At 37.6% G+C, this 23704-nt stretch overlaps 1 protein-coding gene across 1 annotated transcript in view; it reads right to left on the bottom strand.

The window, feature by feature from the left end:
- The window catches only part of C2CD6 (C2 calcium dependent domain containing 6), an 89856-nt gene extending 74787 nt beyond the window's left edge, over positions 1-15069 (bottom strand). The window contains exons 1-3 of the mRNA XM_036022572.1: positions 14983-15069; positions 10662-10713; positions 9101-9261 (exon numbers count right to left, since the gene is read on the bottom strand). Of these exons, the coding sequence (XP_035878465.1) occupies positions 9101-9261; positions 10662-10713; positions 14983-15069 (300 nt within the window). The remainder of the gene's footprint in view (positions 1-9100; positions 9262-10661; positions 10714-14982) is intronic.
- Positions 15070-23704: the final 8635 nt, after the last annotated feature.

Genomic DNA, 23704 nt, shown 5'->3' with positions numbered 1-23704 from the left:
TATTCTTTCCTTTATGTCCCTTGCTCCAGGAGACATGTCAGTAAAAAACTTTCTGCGTGAAATACCTGAGATTTTCCTACCTACGTTCTCTTCTAGGACTTTAATGGTGTCACACTTTATATTTAAGTCTTTTATCCACCTTGAATCTATTTTTGTATAAGGTGTAAATTGGTGCTCGAGTTTCATTTTTTTGCACGTAGCTGTCCAGTTCTCCCAACACCATTTGTTGAAGAGGCTATTTTTATTCCATTTTATGTTGCTGCTTCCTTTGTCAAATACTAATTGACTGTAGAGACTTGGGTTTATTTCTGGGCTCTCTGTTCTGTTCCATTGGTCCATGTGCCTGTTTTTATGCCAGTACCAGGCTGTTTTGATTACAGCAGCCTTGTAGTATAGTTTAGTGTCAGGTATTGCGATCCTTCCTACTTTACTCTTCTTTCTCAAATTCGCAGCAGCTATTTGGGGTCGTTTATGGTTCCATATAAATTGTTGAAGTGTTTGTTCTATGTCTGTGAAATAAGCCATTGGTACTTTAATAGGAATTGCATTGAATGTGTAAATTGCTTTGGGTAGTATGGACATTTTGATGATATTAATTCTTCCAATCCATGAACACGGTATATGTTTCCATTTGTTTGTGTCTTCCTTGATTTCTCTCCTCAGGGTTATGTAGTTTTCTGAATACAGGTCTTTTACCTCCTTGGTTAAGTTTATTCCTAGGTATTTTATTTTTCTTTTTGCTATTTCAAATGGGATTTTTTCCTTGATTTCTGCTTCTGCTGTTTCATTGTTGGTGTACAGAAATGCCTTTGATTTCTGGATATTGACTTTGTATCCCGCTGTTTTGCCAAATTCATTTATTAGGTCAAGCAGTTTTTTTGTGGAGTCTATAGGATTTTCTATGTACACTATCATGTCATCTGCAAACAGTGACAGTTTTGTTTCCTCCTTTCCAATTTGGATGCCTTTTATTTCTTTTTCCTGTCTGATCACTGTGGCTAAAAGTTCCAGTACTATATTGAATAGAAGTGGTAAAAGTGGACAGCCTTGTCTTGTTCCTGATCTTAGTGGAAAAGATTTTAATTTTTGCCCATTGAGTATGATGTTCGCCATAGGTCTCTCATATATGGCCTTTATTATGTTGAGGAATGCTCCCTCTATTCGCACTTTGCTGAGTGTTTTTATCATGATGGGTGCTGTACCTTATCAAATGCCTTTTCTGCATCTATTGCTATGATCATGTGGTTTTTGTCTTTGCTTTTGTTTATGTGATGTATTACATTTACTGATTTGCGAATATTGTACCATCCTTGCATCCCTGGAATGAATCCCACTTGGTCATGGTGTATGATCTTTTCAATGTATTGTTGGATGCAGTTTGCCAGTATTTTGTTGAGGATTTTAGTGTCAATGTTCATCAGCGATATTGACCTAAAGTTTTCTTTCTTTGTTGTGTCTTTATCTGGTTTTGGAATTAGGATGATGTTGGCCTCATAAAAAGAGTTTGGGAGACTTCCATCATTTTGGATTTTTTGAAATAGTCTGTGAAGGATAGGGGTTAGCTCTTCCTTAAATGCTTTGTAGAATTCTCCTGTGAAACCATCTGGTCCAGGGCTTTTGTGTGTTGGGAGTTTTTTGATTACTGCTTCAATTTCTTTTGCTGTTATTGGTTTGCTCAGGCTTTCTGCCTCTTTTTCATTGAGTTTTGGAAGATTATATTTTTCTAGAAATTTGTCCATTTCATCTAGGTTTTCAAATTTCTTGGCATACAGTTCTGTGTAGTAATTTCTTACAATCCTTTGTATTTCTGTGGTATCTGTTTTAATCTCTCCTCTTTCATTTCTGATTGTGTTTATTTGGGTCTTCTCTCTTTTTTTCTTGATGAGTCTACTTAAAGGCATGTCGATTTTGTTTATCTTTTCAAAGAACCAGCTCTTCGATTCATTGATCCTTAGAATGGTGCTTTTAGTCTCTATGTCATTTAATTCTGCTCTGATCTTGGTTATTTCCTTCCTTCTGCTTGCTCTGGGCTGTCTTTGTTGTTGTTCCTCGAGTTCTTGTAGACGTAGGGTTAGGTTGTTTGTTTGAAATGTTTCTAACTTTTTTAGGTGGGCCTCTTTTGCTATGAACTTCCCTCTCAGGACTGCCTTGGTTGTGTCCCATAAGTTTTGGGTTGTTGTGAGTTCGTTTTCATTTGTTTCCAGAAACCTTTTGATTTTTTCCCTAATATCATTCTCGACCCATTCATTGTTTAATAGCATGCTATTTAATCTCATGAATTTGAGTGTTTTGGGTTTCTTTCCTTGGGGTTGGTTTCTAGCTTCAGTCCCTTGTGATCCAAGAAAATGCTTGGTATGATTTCAATTTTCTTGAAATTGTTGAGGCTTGTTTTGTGTCCTATCATGTGGTCAATCTTTGAAAATGATCTGTGTACATTTGAAAAGAGTGTCTCCCTGGCTGGCGTAGCTCAGTGGATTGAGTGCGGGCTGGGAACCAAAGTGTCCCAGGTTCGATTCCAGCCAGGGTACATTCCTGGGTTGCAGGCCAGAACCCCCAGCAGCCGCACATTGATGATTGATCTCTCTCTCTCTCTCTGTCTCTCTCTCTCTCTCATCTCCCTCCCTTCCCTCTCTAGGAATGAATAAATAAAATCTTTTAAAAAAAAAAAAAGAAAAGAGTGTGTATTTAGCTTCTTTGGGATGGAGGGCTCTGTATATATCAGTAAAGTCCATTTCATCTAGGGTATTGTTCAATGCTACAATATCTTTGTTGATATTTTGTTTGGAAGATCTGTCCATTTTTGATAGTGGGGTGTTAAAATCCCCCACTATAATTGTGTTGCTGTCCATATCTTTCTTGAAGTCCTCTAAGATTTTCCTTTATGTATTTGGGTGCTCCTATGTTGGGTGCATATATATTTACAATATTTATGTCTTCTTGGTGGATTCTTCCCTTGAGTATTATGAAGTGACCTTCTGGGTCTCTCTTTATGGCCCTTTTTTGGAAGTCTATTTTGTCAGATATGAGTATTGCTACCCCGGCTTTTCTTTTTCCCTGTCCATTTGCTCAGAAAATTTGTTTCTAGCCCTTCACTTTCAGCCTGTGCAGATCTTTTATCCTGAGGTCTCTTGTAGGCAGCATATGTGTGGGTCTCTTGTAGGCAGCATATGTGTGGGTCATGTTTTCTTATCCAATCAGCTATTTTATATCTTTTGATTGGAGCATTTAATCCATCTATGTTTAAGGTTATTATTGATAGGTACTTATTCATTGCCTTTTATGTACATGTGTTCCTCTCTCTCTCTGTTTTCCTTTCTTTTCTTAAAGCAGTCCCTTTAGCATCTCTTGCAGAGCTGGTTTGGTGGAGGTATATTCTTTTACACTTCTTTTGTCTGGGAAGCTTCTTATTTGGCCTTCTATCTTGATTGAGAGCCTTGCTGGGTAAAGTAGCCTTGGTTGCAGACCTCTGGTTCTCACTACTTGGAATATTTCTAGCCATTCTCTTCTGGCTTGAAGTGTTTCCATTGAGAAGTCAGCTGTTAGCCTTATTGGGGCTCCCTTGTATGTTACTTCCTGTTTTTCCCTTGCTGCCTTTAATATTCTCTCTTTGTCTTGAAATTTTGCCATTTTAATTATGATGTGTCATGAGGTGGGCCTCTTTGGGTTCCTCTTGATTGGGACTCTCTGTGTTTCCTGGATTTGTGTGACTTTTTCTCTCATCAAATTAGGGAAGTTTTCCATCATTACTTTTTCAAATAGGTTTTCTATCTCTTGCTCTTCTTCTTCTCCTTCTGGTATCCCTATTATATGGATATTATTATGTTTCATATTGTCTTGCATTTCTCTTAATCCCTCTTCATTCCTTCTGAGCCTCTTTTCCTTTTCTTGCTCTTTCTAGGTGTTTTCTTCTACTTTGTCCTCTAGCTCGCTGATCCGATCTTCTGCTTCATCAGTCCTGTTCTTCATTCCTTTACTCCTGTGTTCTTCAGTTCAGAAATTGTATTCTTCATTTCCTCTTGGCCCTTGTTGAGAGTTTCTATTTCCTTTTTCATGTTGATGTAGTTTTCAGTGAGTTCATTGTAGCTTCCCTGTAGTTTCTGGTAGCTCATTGTGAGTTCATTGAGCTTCCTGACAATCATTGCTTTGAACTCAATATTTGCTAGTTGAATTGCCTCTATTTCATTTAGCATTCTTTCTGAGGCTTCCTCCTTTCCCTTCATTTGGGGATTGTTTGTTTGTTTTCTCATTGTTTGTGGGAGTCTTCTTGTTAACCTCAGCTTCTTAAGTTGATCTGTTCTGGCCCCCTGGGTTTGTGGTGTGAACTTCTTTAGTAGAATAGCAATGAGTTTCAGTGGTCCAGTTTCCTTGATCTCCCAAGCTCACTGGTCTTGGGCTGTCATTTAAGTTGGCTTTGTGTTTGCCTTTGGGTTTTGATTTTTGTTGTGTCTTTCTTTGGTGGTTCCTTCCCACCAGCTGGTTAAATGAGGGTCACTCTGACCACCACCTCTTGTATTTTGTTGTGCTGGTGAGGTCAGGTTGTGTTGAAGCTGGTTCTTCCGTGTGTATAAGGTTTAAAGAATTCTCTCTTGCTCTTGTTCAGTTGTTTGTATTGGGTACTGTCTTTACTGTTTAGTTGTATTTCCAGATAGGTCCTGGATTGAGGTTTGTGTGGTTACCACTCCCTCCTTCACCTTCTTCTGTTGTTATCTGTTAGTGGTTCCTTTGTTGTTGGGTTTCCTTTTCCAGTGTGTATCCTGGTGTTCACCGCCTCCACCTATTCTTTTTTGTCATCAGTTGGAGGGGGAAGGCAAAATGGTTTAAGACAGCAAGAGAGTATTCTATGATATTTCCAGTAGCAGCAAGTAGAGAAGAGATAGGAGATCCTTTGCCTATGTATAGTGTTAACTGTGATTTTCCACCCAGCTAGCTGATTTTTAAAAAGGATGGAAAGAAGATAAGACTCTTGTTGGGAAAGGAAGGATTGTGAGTTGGATCTATAAAGCAGGGAGGTTGTGGGAGGTCAGATTCTGAGGTAACGTGAGAGTAAGGGATAGTAAATAGGTGTAGTGTGTGAGAGAATAGAGTTAACCACTACAGTAATAGAGTTCAGGAAACTTTGAAATGGTCTAAGATCTGGGAGGGGTGTTGTGAAGTAATTACAATTGCATGGAACAGCAATTATTTACAATAATATTAGGGCAACAATCATATGACAGAATCTATGAGATCTAGGTAACAAGAATAGGGAGTACAGAACCTCGAGTAGGGTGCTAATGGGACACGGGTGAGTTAAAGGACAGTAGATTAGCAATACAGTATGGAAAGAGATATCAGGGGAAAGCTGTCAGGTCATACAATATATCCAGCCTAGCAAAGCAGACTATACAAAAAGAAGAGGGATACAAAAATACTATTTTAAAAAGATGTAAGAATACTAGAAAAATAATAATAATACAAATATGCAATAACTTGCAGGTTCTCTGTAATAGCAGAGTGAAATCTGTCCCATCTGTTGTGATGCCCTTTCTTTGGGTTCAACTTTGGTCTTTTCACAGATCCAGGATTTTGTCTCACTTTTAGGTATTTAGAAAAAATTTAAAAAAAATAAAAATAGAAAAGGCAGATGAAGGAAGAAAGAAGAGATAAAATTGGAGGAAAGGAAGGAGGAAGGAATAAAACAAGAAATCAGGAGCAAGAGGAAAAAAGAAGTCAAAAGAGAATAAAAGCAATACAAATTTAAAAATTAAGAATTGTTAAAAAATAGAATCAAATTAAAAAGCCTCTTGGCCAAACCGGTTTTTCTGCTCTTGCTGGCTGCATCAGGCTGAGGGGTGATTGGTATGGCTTTTCTTCCTCCGGTCAGTGGCATTCGCCCTGGCTACCGAGCTGTCTGGGAAGCTAACGTGGCTCCTCAGCCTTGTGCCCTGGGTGTGGGAATCAGGTCTTTCCCCAGGGTTACTGCTGTGGACTGGGGTGTGGGGATGGTCTCCCTGCATGTGCGCACTCAGCCCATGGCTGGGTAGTAGGGAGGCTGGAGTGACTGATCACTTTAGAAGAATTCCCCAAACAGTGTCTGTCTACTCACTCCTTCCTCTTGAGAAATTCCTCCTGTTGAAGCCTGCCACTCCACACAGTGGCCTGGCTTCTCCCACTGCCAAACTCTCCAGCCAGACCAGTGACTGCGGGGATCAGGGCCTACTGCACGACCCAGCCCCTCCGGTGTCCACAGCCTCCAAAGGTGCTCACAGCCCTTGTGTGTTTGCTAGCACCTGGATTCCTCCCAGTGCTGCTCAGACCTTGTTTGGCTGGGGAGGGAGCAGTTGTCCCGCTGTCTCCCAAGGACTCTGTGGCAAACCCAGCAGCGTGCACTGGGCCTGGGGCTGCAGCCCCTGGACCCTGTGCTGGTGCCTGGGACTCTACCTTGTTGCAGCACTCTTCTTAGGGTCCAGTTTTTCGGTTCTGCCACAATTCTTGGTCCCCTACTTTCACATATGCTGAAGTATGTTGGTTGCTTGCTTCTCTACTCCATAGGTCAGTCAGGATTTTCTCCCCTTAGCAGAGGGAAGCCGAATTTGCTCCTTCCTACTCCAACGCCATCTTAGCTCCTGCTTTTGGTTTTGTATTTTTTAGGTTCATTTGTTGATAGTTGTGAGTTTGGTGTCATTTTATTATTTGTATTTTTGATCATCTTCTTTTTCTTAGATAAGTCCTTTAACATCTCATGTAATAAGGGCTTGGTGATAATGAACTCCTTTAACTTGACCTTATCTGGGAAGCACTTTGTCTACCCTTCCATTCTAAATGAAATATAGCTTTGCTGTATAGATCATTTTAATGTAGGTCTTTACCTTTCATGACTTTGAATACTTCTCTCCAGCCTTTTCTTGCCTGCAAGGTTTGAGAAATCAGCTGATAGTCTCACGGGAACTCCTTTGTAGGTAACTGTCTCCTTTTCTCTTGCTGCTTTTAAGATTCTCCTTATTGTTGATCTTGGGTACTGTAATTATGATGTGCCTTGGTGTGTGCTTCCTTGGGTCCAACTTCTTTGGGGCTCTCTGAGCTTCCTGGGTTTCCTGGTAGTCTTTTTTTTTTTTTTGGCAGATTGGGGAAGTTCTCCTACATTATTTTTTCAAATAATTTTCAATTTATTGCTCACCCTCTTCTCCTCTGGCACCCCTATGATTCGGATGTCAGAACATTTAAAATTGTCCTGGAGGTTCCTAAGCCTCTCCTCATTTTTCTGAATTCTTGTTTTTCATTCTGTTCTGGTTGAATGTTTATTTATTCCTTCTGGTCCAAAACATTGATTTGAGTCCTGGTTTCCTTCCTCTCACTGTTGGTTCCCTATACATTTCCTTTTATTTCACTTTGCATAGCCTTCACTTCTTCCTCTGTTTTGCGACCATACTCAACCATTTCTGTGAGCATCCTGATTACCAGTGTATTGAACCCTGCATCTGATAACTTGGCTATATCTTCCTCACTTTGTTCTATTTTTGGAGCTTTGATCTGTTCTTTCATTTGGACCATATTTTTTTTTCTCAGGGCATCTGTTACATAGTAAGGGGAGGAGCTTTAGGTATTTGCCAGGGCTGGGCAACCCACTTTGCTGTGTTGTGGTGCTGTATGTGGGGGAGGGGTCTGAGAGGGAACCATGCTGCTTGATGGGCTCTGGGCTGGCTTTTAGTCATTTCCCCCACCACCCACAAGCAAAGTGGGCCCTCCTGGTGCTGATTCCTGGGTGGGTGGGTTTGTGTACCTTCTAGGACCCTGTGGGTCTCTCCAACAAACTCTCCTGTGAGGCTGAGAGTTTTCCTTGCTGCCTCAACCCCCACAGGTTTTTTCACTCATAGGTTTTGAGGCTTTATTTCCCTGCACTGGACCCTTGGGTTGTGTGGTCTGTCTCGCTCCCCAGTTGTTCCTCCTGGTTTATCCACATGCGAGTGTGGGAATGCCCAGTCCTCCAGCTGCCACCTTGCTGCATTTCCTCTCTGCCCCAGCTGCCTTTCTCCAACCCTCCTACCAATCTGAATGAATGTTTCTTCTTTAACTCCTTGGTTGTCAGACTTCCATACAATTTGATTTTCTGGCAGTTCTGGTCATTTTTTGTTTTTAAATTTGTTGTTGTTCTTCTTTTGGCTGTGTGAGGATGCAAAGTATACCTTCTATGCCTCCATCTTGGCCAGAAGTTTCTGACCATTTTTAATTGGATTACTTTTTTGTTAAATTGTATGAGTTCTTTATTATTTATATACACTTGGATACTAATTTCTTATCAGACATATGATTTGCAAATATTTTCTCCCATTTTGTAGGTTGTGCTTTCATTTTGTTGATGCTAATAAGAGTGTATATATTGAGGGGATTGTTATAAGGACTGAAGAGATTAATCCATGCAAAAATAATTGGAGAGATTTTATATGAGAAAAAAGGAGAGGGGGGAAGATAAGAAAAAAGAAATGGTGTACAATGAACTGAATGTCTGTGTCCTCTCAATATTTGTTTGTTGAATCCTATATCCCCAATGTGATGGTATTTGTAGGTAGGGTGTTTGGGAGGTAATTTGGACTAGTGCCCTTATAAGAAGACACACACAAAAAAGATGATCTCTCTTTGCTCTCTGCCATATCACTGTAACAATAGGAAGATGGCTATTAGCAAACTAGGAAGCAAGCTGTCTCCAGACACTGGATCTTCCAACACCTTGATCTTGCTTCCCCTTCTCCAGAAAGGTGAGAAATAAACCTCTGTTGTTTAAGCCCCTGATCTACAGTAATTTGTTATAGCAGCCCAAACTGACTAAGCCAAGGTGGAGATGGTAGATGAGAAAAGAAGAGCAAGCCAGAGAAAAATGCATGTGTGATAAACAAGAGACAGTAAGATCTCAGGGAAAAAGACCAATAAGAGTGTGCTTTTTATAGTAAGCTCTTCATTTTTTAAAAAGAACATTAATTAGTTTAAAATACATAAATAGAATACTGTAAAATATCAAGTAAATAGGTACTCCTTTTGTTTCTTTCCTATCCCCCCAAATGATACAATTAATTAGCATATTTGAAACAAATTTATTCTTATATCTAGAAGAGAACTTTAACATTACCTGTACAGAAAAATACTTCACTTCATCAAACTTAATTATAGTTTTCTTTTTATCATTGCTAAATCGTGTCTTTTCGGATATCAACCTAGACATTTTTGTACATTTCACAACATTGTTTATAAAGATTCGAATGCAAAAAGTATTGCAATGCTGCAAATCGACTGAAAAAAATAAGTATTTAGGAAGCAAATTTTGTTGTAATTGAACAATAGCACATTATAAAATTAATCCATTAAATAATGCAGGCCAAAACCTAAGAATCAACCAAATAAATAGACAGGTAATTGTAGAGCATGTTAAATAATGAAAAAGTTCATTATTGAGCTTTATTCATTTATGATAAATATATTTTTGCCCATCAATTCAGTTAGCTATAATATAAGGAGGAAAAGGTTGTTTTTCCTTAGATCAATTATCATATTTTTATCCTCATGTTTCCATTATAAATCTTTTGCAATTTTTCTATATTTTAAGGTGAATTAACATTTACAATATAAGTGAAAAATTTTTTCTAAGTATAATTATATAGAACTTCAAAAATATGTCATTTGAAGATAATTTATTTTTAATTTTAAGACAACAAAAGTTAAAGCAGCATTCCACTCTAATTTATTTCACTATGTACTTCATTTATACTATATTGGCCTGCATTTTTACCTTTCATAGCACTCTATGCATTAAAACAATTTTGTTTTTATGATCTAACTATCTTAAAAAATCTCTTCATAAAGAATTCTCTTCACTAATTAATTTATATAAAAAAGGAACACCAAGTCTTCAAATTGAGGCTGGGTTAATGCCATGATAAATCTATCATGGTGATAAATCTATAGGTATTAAGCTTATTTGAAGGTCCTGAGACAAATCCTTTACATAATGTTTAAGAGAAGCACAGTTGTTATTATTGATAAATAAATTAGCACTATATATTCCAAGAAGGTACATATTTTTCCCTTAACTTATATGGTGACCGAGGTGGGTGACAGATGGCTGAAAATCTTTTATCATTCTCCACATCATAGAGTGGAGTTTATTTTCCTCTGCTCTTAAACCTTGGCTGGGTCTGTGACTGCTCAAACACACAATGGACATGACCAGGGCTGGGACTAGGATAGGGGTCAGAGAGACACTAGCCAGGGTGCAAAATTTAAAGGGACACCAAAAACTTCGGTAATAAAAATAAATAATATTTTAATATAATATATTTTTAAAATTAAAATGAGTACAGAAAAAAATAATAAAAGTCAAGACCCTGGGACTACATGGAAAGAGAGAAAGGTCAACCCATTTCGGTATACCAGCTGAGCCCAGTCTCCCAGGCAGTCTTACTGAAGCACCAGACACATAAATGAGCCATTTCAGATATTTCAGCTCTCTGAACCTCAGTGGTCATAATGAAGCAGAAGTACTACCTAGTGAATGCATAGATAGTGATTAATAATGAGGTAGTTAATGTTTGAAGCCATTAAGTCTTAAGAGAGTGTCTTGTAATGCAGTAACATGTAACTGAAACAGTGATAGATGATCATAGCATGGTTCTTAAATTTAAAAAAAAGGATACTATGAGGTGCAAAATGTCTGCAGCTCTTTAGATGAATAGCCAGACAGCCAACCTACAACAAACAAAATAAAAACACAGTGAATTGAATTTTTTAAGTTAACTTTACTTCTATTTTACTCTACAACAAACTACATATTTTTTAAAAGCTTCACTTTGTTAGTCTTTCTCATTAGAAATATTGTTTCTCATTAGAAATCTCTAATGATTGGAAAACACCAGAAAGCAGAAATACAGAAGAAAAATAGGCAGGGTTTGTTTAAAACAAACCTAAAATGAAAAAAAAAGACTATAAAGCAAAACAATAGTTCATTACCAACTTAAATCCATAATCACTCTTTGAAGTATTTATATTTTATATTAGGTTAGAAGTGGTAAAATGTAGCATTTTACATATAATAATAAGAAATATGGCCCTAGCTGGTGTGGCTCAGAGGAGTGGGCACCAGACTGCGAATCAAAGGGTAGCCAGTTTAATTCCTAGTCAAGGCACATGCCTGGGTCGTGGGCCAGGTCTCCAATAGGGGGCATGTTACAGGCAACCACACGTTAATGTTTCTCTCCTTCTCTTCCTCTCTCCCTTCTCCTTTCTCTAAAAATAAATAAATAAAAGTAAAAAAAAAAAGAAATATACCTTCCTTGAGATAAGAGTTTTTATCCAGTGTCTTAAAACCATTTTATTCATTCAACAATCATTCATTGACTATAATATGCCAAGGACTGTGAAATACTCATTTTCTCTTATACAAGGTGTTTCTAAATGTTAGAGAAAATTGTGTCTTGTGTTTAACCATTAAATTAAATATACAGTGAATACAGAAACATTTAAAAGTAATATGCAATTAGCCAAATATGTTTAGCCATGTCTGTTTTTTTTAAAGAGTAAAGTAACAGCAATATTATATTAAGCATTATGAAACAAAATAAGTGGCCCAACAGTATTTTTAAATGTAATTGTTTTGATAACAATACAGAAAAAGAGGTTAGCATTCACTATTTAATTAAAAGAATACTGTATCTGAATGATGAAATCCTAAAGAAGAAAATATTATGGTCTACTTCTTAAGGAAATATAAGTATGAAATATTAAGGTAAAGGAAAGAATTTGAAAGATTTTCAGATTCAAAGTTGGGGGGAGTAATGCCTATTATACAATCTGGGAAGGATTTTAAGTGGTATTGCCATAGGTGATTCCATAAATCATTGTTTATTTCTTAAAACTGGGTTGTACATAGGACAGTAGAACAAGAAAGTATGGCTATAATTCTATCCAATGCAAATCACTGCCTGCCTGCAAAGTATCTCAACATGAAGCCATGGGCAGCAACCTTAATTTTCCTTATATTTGAATACTTTTTTATACTTTTACATAATATATTTATATAATATAGAAAAGAGAATTTCTATTCAAATATAGAAAAAAATTTAACACTAAAAAATATAATAACGACCTTTCACATACTGTAGATAACAAATATTGCCACAGAATCTGAGACCCATCTGCGGCCAAAAGCAATAGCCATGTCAATCCCCAACACTCTCAAACATTTAAAACAGGAAAGCACCCAGAAAGCTAGTCACAAAAGCACTTTTTTATGTCCAATTTCAGGACACAGACTTTTCACATTTTTTTTTCCTGAAAATAAGATGTAAGTAATAGAAACAGGAGTAGTGGGTAGTGATGTAGTTATCATTGTTTACACATGTGCAAACCTTGACAAATACATCATAAGAAATCACAGAACTTTCAAAGAGAAAATGGTGAGACTAAATCCTGCACTGGGAAGATCTATCAGTTACATGCCAAATATTGTTCTGTCAAAAACCTTCAGTGGAGCCCTCGCCGGTATGGCTCAGTGAGTTGAATGCTGATCTGGGAACAAAAGGATTGCTGGTTTGATTCCCAATCAGGGCACACACCTGGGTTGCAGGCTTGGTCTCCAGTTGGGGGAACGCGAGAGGTAACCACACATTGCTGTTTCTCTCCCTTTCTTTCTCCCTCCCTTCTCCTCTCTCTGGAAATAAATAAATAAAATCTTAAAAAAAAAAAAAAAAACTTCCAGTGGACCTTTAAGAGAAGCTTTTTCAATCTAGCAACATGTAATTCAAATAAGAAAATACAAACTGTAAAGTTAGTTTAACTTTTATAAAGTAAAACCAGAATGGTTTTCAAAATGTCAGTTAGAAAGTGAAACCAGAATGGTTTTCAAAATGTCAATTCTAAAAAGTAATAGAAGTCATATTCAAGAGTATGGGTTACAGAAATTAGTATGTCAACATAATGACATGCATAATTGCTTATGGACAAAAATGATTTCAAAGAATCGTTTGTAAGTTTAGATTCCAACAGTGAAGACTTATATGCTAATTTTGATTGCGATATAAGAAAGAAAAAGTTACATGATTATATAGATAAATGCACACCATGACCATTTTGTAAAAACAGAAATGTATACATTAATATAGCCTTACTATTTCCCCCAAAAGGAAGTGTTAAATTAATCATGGCTTTTAATCAAGAGAATGTGTTAGTATATGATAGGAGCTAGAGAAGAAGAATAAGAGAAACTCTTATTTCACAGCCATTTACTATTCTCACAGTGTTCAGAGAAAAAAGATAACTATAAAACAATACCACAGTATTCGAAAGCTCTAAATGTACACAGATCCTCACATCCTATGCTCTGTAGCACCCAAAAGAGAAAATGGATTTTTCTGGTCCTCAGCCTAGATATTAGGTCTGGTCCTCAGCCTAGATATTAGGTCCTACCTGGGTGTTTTTGTGTATGTGTTTGATTTTTGTTTCTGAAGCTTATTGTATTTTATTTTATTGTTTTAAAGGTTTTACTTATTTATTTTTAGAGAGGGAAGGGAGGGAGATAGAGAGAGAGAAACATCAATGTGCGGTTGCTGGGAGTTATGGCCTGCAACCCAGGCATGTACCCTGGCTGGGAATCGAACCTCCTGTTGGGAACCACCCTGCCTGGTATCAGAAGCTGTAACCCCCACCTAGGCTAAGGCTAAGGGAATGCCCTTGGAACCGTAAGCCAGCAAGGAGACAAAAGCTTATCTCCCTAGCAGGAACACTGCTTCTGCTGCTTCATTCATAACTGAGCCCCAAAGCTTGGTCGGTTGGCCAAAGATGGGTAAGATTCCCCAAGGGGGGAACGGCCTAAGACAGGCACAATCACTTGGGAGGCCCCCCAAAAGAAGGACTTTGGGGGCTGCAGCAAAAGGGGGTGATGGACCCTTGCTCCTCGGCTTTGACATACCCTGAGTTCTCATCGTCTGGGAGAAAATCCCCTTATCTCTTGGTTGCCTTAGTTCCTGTGCTCCACCTAAGCCTGAAACAATGACAGGGTGGCGCAGCTCTGTGCTGAAAAGGGCGGACTCCCCGGGTGATCAGGCCTAAGAAAGAATATGTAAATTACTGTGAAACCTCCTTTGTTTAGAATGCTCTCAGTTGAATGAGAGGGGTCCAAGGAGGAAGTTAGTTTGTTCCTCAAAGTCTTACAGCTCTTTGACCCCGACTCAAAATATACCGGCAGAGTTCCTTGTTCTCTATGGTTCCTTACTTCCTCGTAATGAGTACTGTACTTAAATTATTATGCAAAACGAGCTCAATAAAAGCAGGTTTGGATGGTAAATTGGCGTGCTCCCCACTAGACGGGGTGGCCGTTTTGTCCCTACTTCTCCACAGAAACTAGTTTGTCTCTGTGCATGTTTTTTCTCTCGTGTTTTCAATGAGCCATCCACAGCGTTCCGTGATCACTACTGGCCAGTGACCCACGCATCAACCTGCGACACTTTGGTTCGCAGCCCACGCTCAATCCACTGAGCTACGCCAGCCAGGGCTGGTTTATTGTATTTTAAATGAAAGACAGGTATAGGGTCAATTTTCAAACTATAGCTCAAAGGTTCATAAATCTGACAATAAATACAATCAATAACCTGAAGAGCTCAATAACAATACTGATTCCTACACCCTGTTCTCAAATTCTAAGTTAGCAGACCTTAGGTTGGGCCCAAGAATCAATGATTTTAAAAATTATTTCAGGTGATTCTTATGTAACTTGAATTTGGAAATCCCAAATAATACCTAATATAGAAAGCTTTTTTTTCTGTGAATCAGGATGGTTTCCATAATTTCACTGATTATCAGAATGCTTTTCTGATTCATAGAAATGAAAAACTGATGAATATGTCATCAGTGAGTACCAGTTTTTATACATACTTTTTCACTACCAAATAATAAACATTAACTAGTCTTAATGTAAAATAAGAAATAACTTGTACAGGTTTATTAAGGATTGGTCATACATACCACATCCCCAAAAGGCACTAAATTTGCTGTTCCAGGTGTTACTTTCAGTTCATTACTTTCAGATCCTTTAGGAGTTTTTTTCAGCATCTACAATGTAAATGAATTAAGACTTTAGAAGGCAAAGAACATAACTAAAAGTTTACTTCAATTTTCTGAGCATCTAGTAAGTATTAGGTACTACATTAGGAAGTGGGATGTTAATATGATTAGAAAACTCATCCTTACCCTCAATAAGTTTATCAATAAGTTAGCAGAGAAACAAAGGAGAAAAGTACATAGTAGCACAATGAGTTCTTGCTAACTAAAAAAAAAGACCATTCTTATGACATTCCAGTTAACCTGATGTGGACTAGGTACTGTATCCTACAAATGTAGTGATTCTACGTGCAAGTTATCCCAATATTCTTTCCCTTATCAGTCAAGAAAAGAACTGGAATTTAATCCTTTGTAATAGTGTACTGGAATGAAGCAATGAACAGATGGTTTGGGGGTTTTAGTTGTTAGTGGATTGCTATTTAACTTTGTTCTAAGGGCTTTAGTTGTTACACACAATGGTTAGCTTTTAAAAACTGTAAGACATTTTAATATAGTTTTTAAAAGTAAAGAGAAAGGGGAAGGGGGGATGGAGGGGAGAGGCAAAGGGAATAAAGAAAAATTGCCTATTAAAAACATAAGTTAAGCCCTGGATGGTGTGCCTCAGTGGACTGGGCACATGCTGAGAACCAAAGGGCCACCAATTTGATTCCCAGTCAGGGCACATGCCTGGGTTGCGGGCCAGGTCCCTAGTGGGGGCCATGTGAGAGTCAACCACACATTGATGTTTCTCTCTCTCTCTTTCTCCCTCCCTTCCCCTCTCTCTAAAAACAAATAAAGTCTTTTAAAAAATAAAAATGTAACTTAAAAGTTGCCATTTGCAAAATCATGGATGGATCTTGAAAAAATCAAGCTAAGTGAAATAAGTCAGACAGAAAAAGTTAAGAATCATGATTTCACTCATATGTGGGACATGAAACTGAAAACAAAAAATTAACAAGGAAAACAAACTCATAGACACAGACAACTATGGTGATCAGAGGGAAGGGGTAGGGGGTAGTAAAGGATAAAGGGAGTCAAATATATGGTGATGAAAGATTTGACTTTGGGTGGTGAGCATACAATACAATACACAGATGATGTATCACAGAATTGTACACTTGAAACCTAAATGATCCTATTAACCAAAGTCACTCTAATAAATTTAATTTTAAAAATCTAACTTGAAAAAAAGTATATTTACCCCCAATCTTTGCTGAACTTGAATTAACATGACCTTATTTATAATCATTAACTTCCCCAAAATCTTTGTTGTGTCTTCCAAGAATCACTCTTTGATTTTTAAATTATATGAGAAATTCTTAGTTATGCTGAAATTTTTGTTTTAAAGTATATGATACCTTAGTTGTGTTGAAAAATTTGTTTCACATATTTTGGATCATTTGTCATTGTTGCATCTAACTGGCTTAATGTGTTTTATATACAGGGTGAGGCAAAAGTAAGTTTACAGTTGTTCATGTAGAAAATAATACAATAATTAATAATAATACCAGAATAAATTCTGTGTTTTGCATACTTAAAACTTTAAAATCTCCTTTTGACCCACCCTGTACATGATTTAATTTGTACTTTAAGATAACTGAGTGACAATTACTACACTGTCACAAAAATATCAAACTGTGGTACATTATATGTATAATTAATGTGGAACCTCATGCTTTCTAACGTTTTGATAACCTTATTATGGACATCTACTTTGAATATACTTTTATTACTTTTTTGAATGTGCATCTTCTTAACAAACTTAAATTAGGAAAAAAACCTTTAAAATACTGATGCTCAATTTATCCTTAACAAACTGGCAAAAACTCCACCTTCCCCCTCATTTTACTACCTTTTTACTTTTCCTTCCTCACCTGAGAAAAGAGCTCTTCAATGAGAGCAACATGAGCAAACCAATTATTTGCCAAAATTCTATTGGAACTTTGAACAAAAGTTCTATAAATCAGTTTCATATCCTTCTGACACCACCTAGAATTTCCCCTGAACCTGAGAATGTTGATTTTAGTTAATTCTATCATCTCTGTCACTTTTGGCCATCCCCTGAATAAAAGTCCCTTGGCACATCTATTAAAAAGTCCATACATTCACTCACACTGTTTTGCACTTCTTTTCCAGTGACCGTTTTGACCCACTCCCCTCCATTCCAGTTTTCTTTGAAAACCACTAGCCTACATGCTTTCCCTAGGAAATTCCTACTTCCTAGCCCTAATGGATACCTCACTATCCTTACATTATACATCTTTTATAACCGTTTGCATGGCATCGTGCTGATTCTGGCTTGAAGTGTTCCTGTCCTCAAGAAATTCAGTCTAGTGTTGAAGACAGGCAGGTGGAAAACAATTATAGTGTCACTATAAGAAAATTAATTGCTGAGAAGAGAGGATTTTGTCTTTACTCTTTCTTTCCCCGCAGATCTTCTACATGGGAAAAAGAGTAACTGATTTGATTAGCCAGATCTTGATATTCATTGTGCAAGCTACAGGTACATGGAGCTATTAACTCTAAAAAAGATTTGCTTTAATCCTCTTTTTCCCTGCTTAAGCTCAAGAGCAATGGATTCTTTTCACCCTCTGTGGTTTTCTGTCCCCCCAAAATAAGGACACTCACAGCAAGACCCAAGGAGTAGCAAGAGAAAATATTAGAATTTAGCAGTTTTCTTTAACAAGTAAAAAAGTATGCATATACAGCTGACTCTAAGCAGTATGCAAATAATCTGAAGAAAAGTGTGTGTTTCATGTTCAGAGGGCTTCATATGAGTGCCCTCATGCTTTCAGGGTACTGTGTTTGCTAGTTAGCTGGACTGACCAATTATATGAGCTTAAGTAGTAGACCATTTAGTCTACTTTATAAGTAGATGAGGATTGACCATAAAAGGTTTCATGGAGCCCTGGCTGGTATAGCTCAGTAGATCGTGTGCAGGCTGTGAATGAAAGGGTCACTGGTTCAATTCCCAGTCAGGGCACATGCCTGGGTTGTGGGCCAGGTCCCTAGTGGGGGCCATGTGAGAGTCAACCACACATTGATGTTTCTCTCTCTTAAAAATGTACTTTGAGGGTTTTTTATTAAAATTTTTAATATAATTTATTGATTATGCAATTACAGTTGTCCCATTTTTTCCTCTTTATTCCCCTCCGCCCTGCACCCACCTCCCTCCAGCATTCCCCCTCGACCCCTTAGTTCATGTCCATGGGTTGTACAGATAAGTTCTTTGGCTTCTCCACTTCCTATACTACTCTTAACCTCCCCCTATTTTGTACCTACCATTTATGCTTCCTATTCCCTGTACCCTTTCCCCCATTCTCCTCCCTATCCATCCCCAATGATAACCCTCTATGTGATCTCCATTCCTGTCATTCTGTTCCTGTTCTAGTTGTTTGCTTAGTTTGTTTTTGTTTTTTAGGTTCAGTTGTTGATAGTTGTGAGTTTATTGTTATTTTACTGTTCATAGTTTTGATGCTCTTTTTCTTAGATGAGTCCCTTTAACATTTCATGTAACAAGGGCTTGGTGATGATGAACTCCTTTAACTTGACCTTATCTGGGAAGCCCTTTATCTGGCCTTCCATTCTATTTTTTTAATATATTTTATTGATTATGCTATTACAGTTGTCCCATTTCCTCCCTTTTATTCCCCTCCACCCTGCATACCCCCTCCCACCCACATTCCCCCCCCCCCCTTTAGGTCATGTCCATGCGTCAAACATATAAGTTCTTCGGCTTCCACATTTCCTATACTATTCTTACCCTCTCCCTATTTTCTACCTACCATTTATGCTACTTATTCTCTGTACCTTTTCCCCCCTCTCTCCCCCTCCCACTCCCCTGCTGATAACCTTCCATGTGATCTCCATTTCTGTGGTTCTGTTCCTGTTCTAGTTGTTTGTTTTTGGTTTTGTTTTAGGTGTGGTTGTTAATGACTGAGTTTGCTGTCATTTTACTGTTCATATTTTTTGTCTTCTTTTTCTTAGATAAATCTTTTTAACATTTCATATAATAAATCTCTTTAACATTTCATATAATAGGGGACCCCTCCCCCACATACAACACAGTGATGTGGGTTGTTCTGCCCTGGTGAACACCAAAGGCTCCGCCCCTTACTACACAGCAGGTGTACCAAGACAAAAAAAAATGGCCCAAATGGCCCAAAGAACAGATCAAACCTCCAGAAAAAATACAACTAAGTGACAAAGAGATAGCCAGCCTATAAGATGCACAGTTCAAAACACTAGTAATCAGGATACTCCTTGAACTTGACCTTATCTGAGAAGCGCTTTATCTACCCTTCCATTCTAAATGAAAGCTTTGCTGGATAGAGTAATCTTGGATGTAGGTTCTTGCCTTTCATGACTTGGAATACTTCTTTCCAGCCCCTTCTTGCCTTCAAGGTTTTTTTTTAGAAATCAGCTGACATTCTGATGGGAACTCCTTCGTAGGTAACTGTCTCCTTTTCTCTTGTGCTTCTAAGATTCTCTCGTTATCTTTAATCTAGGGAAATGTAATTATGATGTGCCTTGGTGTGTTCCTCCTTGGGTCCAACTTCTTTGGGACTCTCTGAGTTTCCTGGACTTCCTGGCAGTCTATTTCCTCTGCCAGATTGGGGAAGTTCTCCTTCATTATTTGTTCAAATAAATTTTCAATTTGTAGCTCTTCCTCTTCTTCTTCTAGTACCCCTATAATTCGGATGTTGGAACATTTAAAGATGTCCTAGAGGTTCCTAAGCCTCTCCTCATTTTTCTGAATTCTTGTTTCTTCATTCTTTTGCGGATTTCTTTCTGCCTTCTGGTCCACACCATTGATTTGAGCCCCAGTTTCCTTCCCATCACTATTGGTTCCCTGTGCATTTTCCTTTATTTCACTTAGCATTGCCTTCATTTTTTTCATTTAATTTGCAACCATATTCAATCAAATTCTGTGAGTATCCTGATTACTAGTGTTTTGAACTGTGCATCTTATAGGCTGGCTATCTCTTTGTCACTTAGTTGTATTTTTTCTGGAGGTTTGATCTGTTCTTTGGGCCATTTGGGCCATTTTTTTTTGTCTTGGTACACCTGCTATGTAGTAAGGGGCGGAGCCTTTGGTGTTCACCAGGGCAGAACAACCCACATCACTGTGTTGTATGTGGGGGAGGGGTCCAAGAGGGAACAATGGCACTTGCTCCACTCTCTGCCGTATTTTAGTCACTTCCCCCACTACCCACAAGCAAATTGGGCCCTTCTGGTGCTGATTCCCAGGTGGTTGGGTTTGTGTATGTTCTAGGACCCTGTTGGTCTCTCCAACGAATTCTCCTGTGAGGCTGGGAGTTTCTCCCGTTGCCACCTCAACCCCCACCAGTGTTTTCAATCAAAGGTTTGAGGCTTTATTTCCCCACACTGGAGCCCTGGGTGGCAAGGTCTTTCTCGGTCTCCAGTTGTTCCTCCCAGTTTATCGGCACATGAATGTGAGAATTTCCATTCCACCAGCCACCACTGCACCAGGTCCTCCAGCTGCCATCTTGCCCTGAGTCCTCTCTGAGTGGCTGTTCATCTCTGCCCCTCCTACCAGTCTAGATGAATGTGTTTCCTTTAACTCCTTGGTTGTCAGATTTCCATACAGTTCAATTTTCTGTCAGTTCTGGTCGTTTTTTGTTTTTAAATAATTGTTGTCCTTCTTTTTGGTTGTGTGAGGAAGCACGGTGTGTCTACCTATGCTTCCATCTTGGCCAGAAATTTTCACAAAATGTACTTTGATAGAGGACTAGATAAATAAGATGCAGTACATATATACAATGGAATACTACTCAGCCATAAAAAAGATGGAATCCCAACATTTGCAACAACATGAATAGTCCTTGAAAATATCATGATAAACAAAATGCTGGTCAGAAAAATCTAAGAACCCTATGACTTCACTCACATGTGAGATATAAAACTGCAATTCATATAGACAAGGACTATAGTATGCTGGTTACCAGAGGAAAGAAGTTGGGGGTAGTAAAGGGTAAAAGGGGCCAAACATATGGTGACAGAAGATGACTTAACTTTGGGTGGTGGGCACACAATGCAATATGCATAACATGTATCATAGAAATGTATACTTGAAACCTATATAATCTTATTAACCAATGTCATCCCAATACATTTAATTAAAAAAAAAAAGATGTATCATGCATTTTGCTTGTACCAAAAACAAATGTTCCAAGTTTGCTAACCTTTTCTGTGATAACAAATGGCTGTCAGCAGTATGTAAACCAGCAAATATTTTAAAATATCTATTCCTTAACTTTTCCTTTCAGAGTAAGGCAGTGACATTTTAATGGATGTGAAAATAACCATCTTTTTAAGGGAACCTTCATGCACTGTTGGTGGGGATGCAGATTGGTGTAGCTACTATCGAAGTCAGTACAGAGTTTCCTCAGAAAATTAAAAATGGAACTGCTTTATGACTCACTGATTCCACTTCTGGATACATATCCAAACAAACCCAAAACACTAATTTGAAAGAATATATGCACCTGTATGTTCATTGCAGCATTATTTACAATAGCCAAGATATGGAAGCATCCCCAAATGCCCATTAATAGATGAGTGAATAAAAAAGAGGTGGTACATATATACAATGAAGTATTACTCAGCCATAAAAAGAGTGAAATCTCACCATTTGCAACATCATGGATAGACCTAGAACATATTATGCTAAATGAAGTAAGTCTGAGAAAACAAACATGATTTCACTTACATGTGGAATCTAAAGAACAAAATTAATGAACAAACAAAATTGAAACAGACTCATAGATACAGAGAACAGACTGATAGTTGCCAGAGGGAAGCAGGGTTGGAGGACTGGATGAAAAAAGTGAAGGGATTGAGAAGTACAAATTGGTAGTTACAAAATAGTTATGGAGATATAAAGTACAGCATAGGCAATATAGTCAACAATACTGTAATCACTGTATGGTGCCAGGTGGGCACTGGAAATATTGGTGAAACACTGCAAAGTATGTGATTGTCTAACCACTACACTGTATACCTGAAACCAAAGCAAAATAATATTGAATGTTAACTGTAATTGAAAAAATAAATTTAAAATTAAAAAAGAGAAAAAATGTATCTTTGCAATAAACATGTGTTAAGGTGGTAAAATTTTGAAAATGATTGGAAATACTTCCATCTAGTATTATTTTTTGTCTATGCAAATGTGTTATAACTAGAAACTCATGCTATTACACTTTAAAAACTTAGAAACAATTTTATTTGTTTAAAAATCTCACAAGTGAAAGTTTCAGCAGGTTAAGAGACCATTTTTCTCCTTTTAAATATAAAAATGCAATGCCTTCCAATTAGTTTGCCAGAACTAATTAATCAGAAAAGATGATATTTTACTGATAAAATCTGAATTTAGAAGTTTGCAAAACTGAACAGAAATGACAAATAAGTATTGTGATTTACTAAACACAACCAAGATGCACCTCTTCCATCTTGGAACTGCAAATCTTTGACAGTATTTTTTTCCCAAATATAACAGCATTAACAATACTGTGATAAATGTGCCTTAGAACCAGAACCTCAGATCACTACATCACAAAGTATTAAATCAAGCTTTTCAAATATAGAGATCCTTGATGAGTTTTTACCAATAATAAACAAAATGAAATTTAAAATCATTTTTAGAAGCATTTATTTTTTGTAATTGAAAGACATGTATTTTATTTTTTAATTTCTATTTTTTAATATTTTTTGTCATTCAGTTAGTTATCCTACCTTTTTTCCCATTGCTCTCCCCTGCCCCATCCAAGTTCCACTCCCACAGTCTATCTCCCCCCATTGTCTGTGCCCATGAGTCCTCTATTCATGTTCTTTGACTTGCCCCTGCTCCTTTATTCCCGTTACCTCCCTTCCCCTCCCCTCTAGTCACTGTCAGTTTGGTTTTAATTTCCGTGTCTCTGGTTCTATTTTGCTTGCTTGTTTGTTTTGTTGATTAAGTTCCACTTATAGGTAAGATCATATGGTATTTGACTTTCACAGCCTGGCTTATTTCACTTAGTATAAAACTCTCCAATTCCATCCATGCTGTCACAAAGGGTAGAAGCTCCTTCTTTCTTTCTGCTGCATAGTATCCCATTGTGTAAATGTACCAGTTTTTTGATCCACTCATTTACTGATGGGCACTTAGGCTGTTCCCAGCACTTGGCTATTATAAATTGTACTGCTATGAACATTGGGGTGCATAGGGCGTTTTGAATCAGTGATTCAGGATTCTTAGGGTATAATCCCAACAATGGGATCACTAGGATCAAAAAGTAGCTCCATCTTTAGTTTTCTGAGGAAATCCCATACTGTTTTCCACAGTATTTCTTATTTTTAATTTTGTATGTTGTACAATTTATACAGTAAATTTCAGTATGTTATGTAATGTGTAAATAAATGTACAAAGATTGGTGATAATACTCACATGATTTTTACTGACATTTACTGCAATGAAAGAAATTTAGAGACCACTGATACAGAGTCACATTTGTGTTCCTATAATTATGTCTCACTGTCCTAAATCTGCCTTTTCTGGAGGCTTTAAGCTGCTAGTTGCCATGCATATGCCCACTTGGGCACAGTCTGCTTAGAATCAAGGAGGTTCACCATCTCCACTTGACAGCCT

This window comes from Phyllostomus discolor, chromosome 4 (genome assembly GCF_004126475.2).
Source record: "Phyllostomus discolor isolate MPI-MPIP mPhyDis1 chromosome 4, mPhyDis1.pri.v3, whole genome shotgun sequence".
In the NCBI taxonomy this organism is placed as follows: domain Eukaryota; kingdom Metazoa; phylum Chordata; class Mammalia; order Chiroptera; family Phyllostomidae; genus Phyllostomus; species Phyllostomus discolor.
The sequence above is the reverse complement of the archived record's forward strand: the minus strand, read 5'-3'. Positions and strand labels throughout refer to the sequence as shown.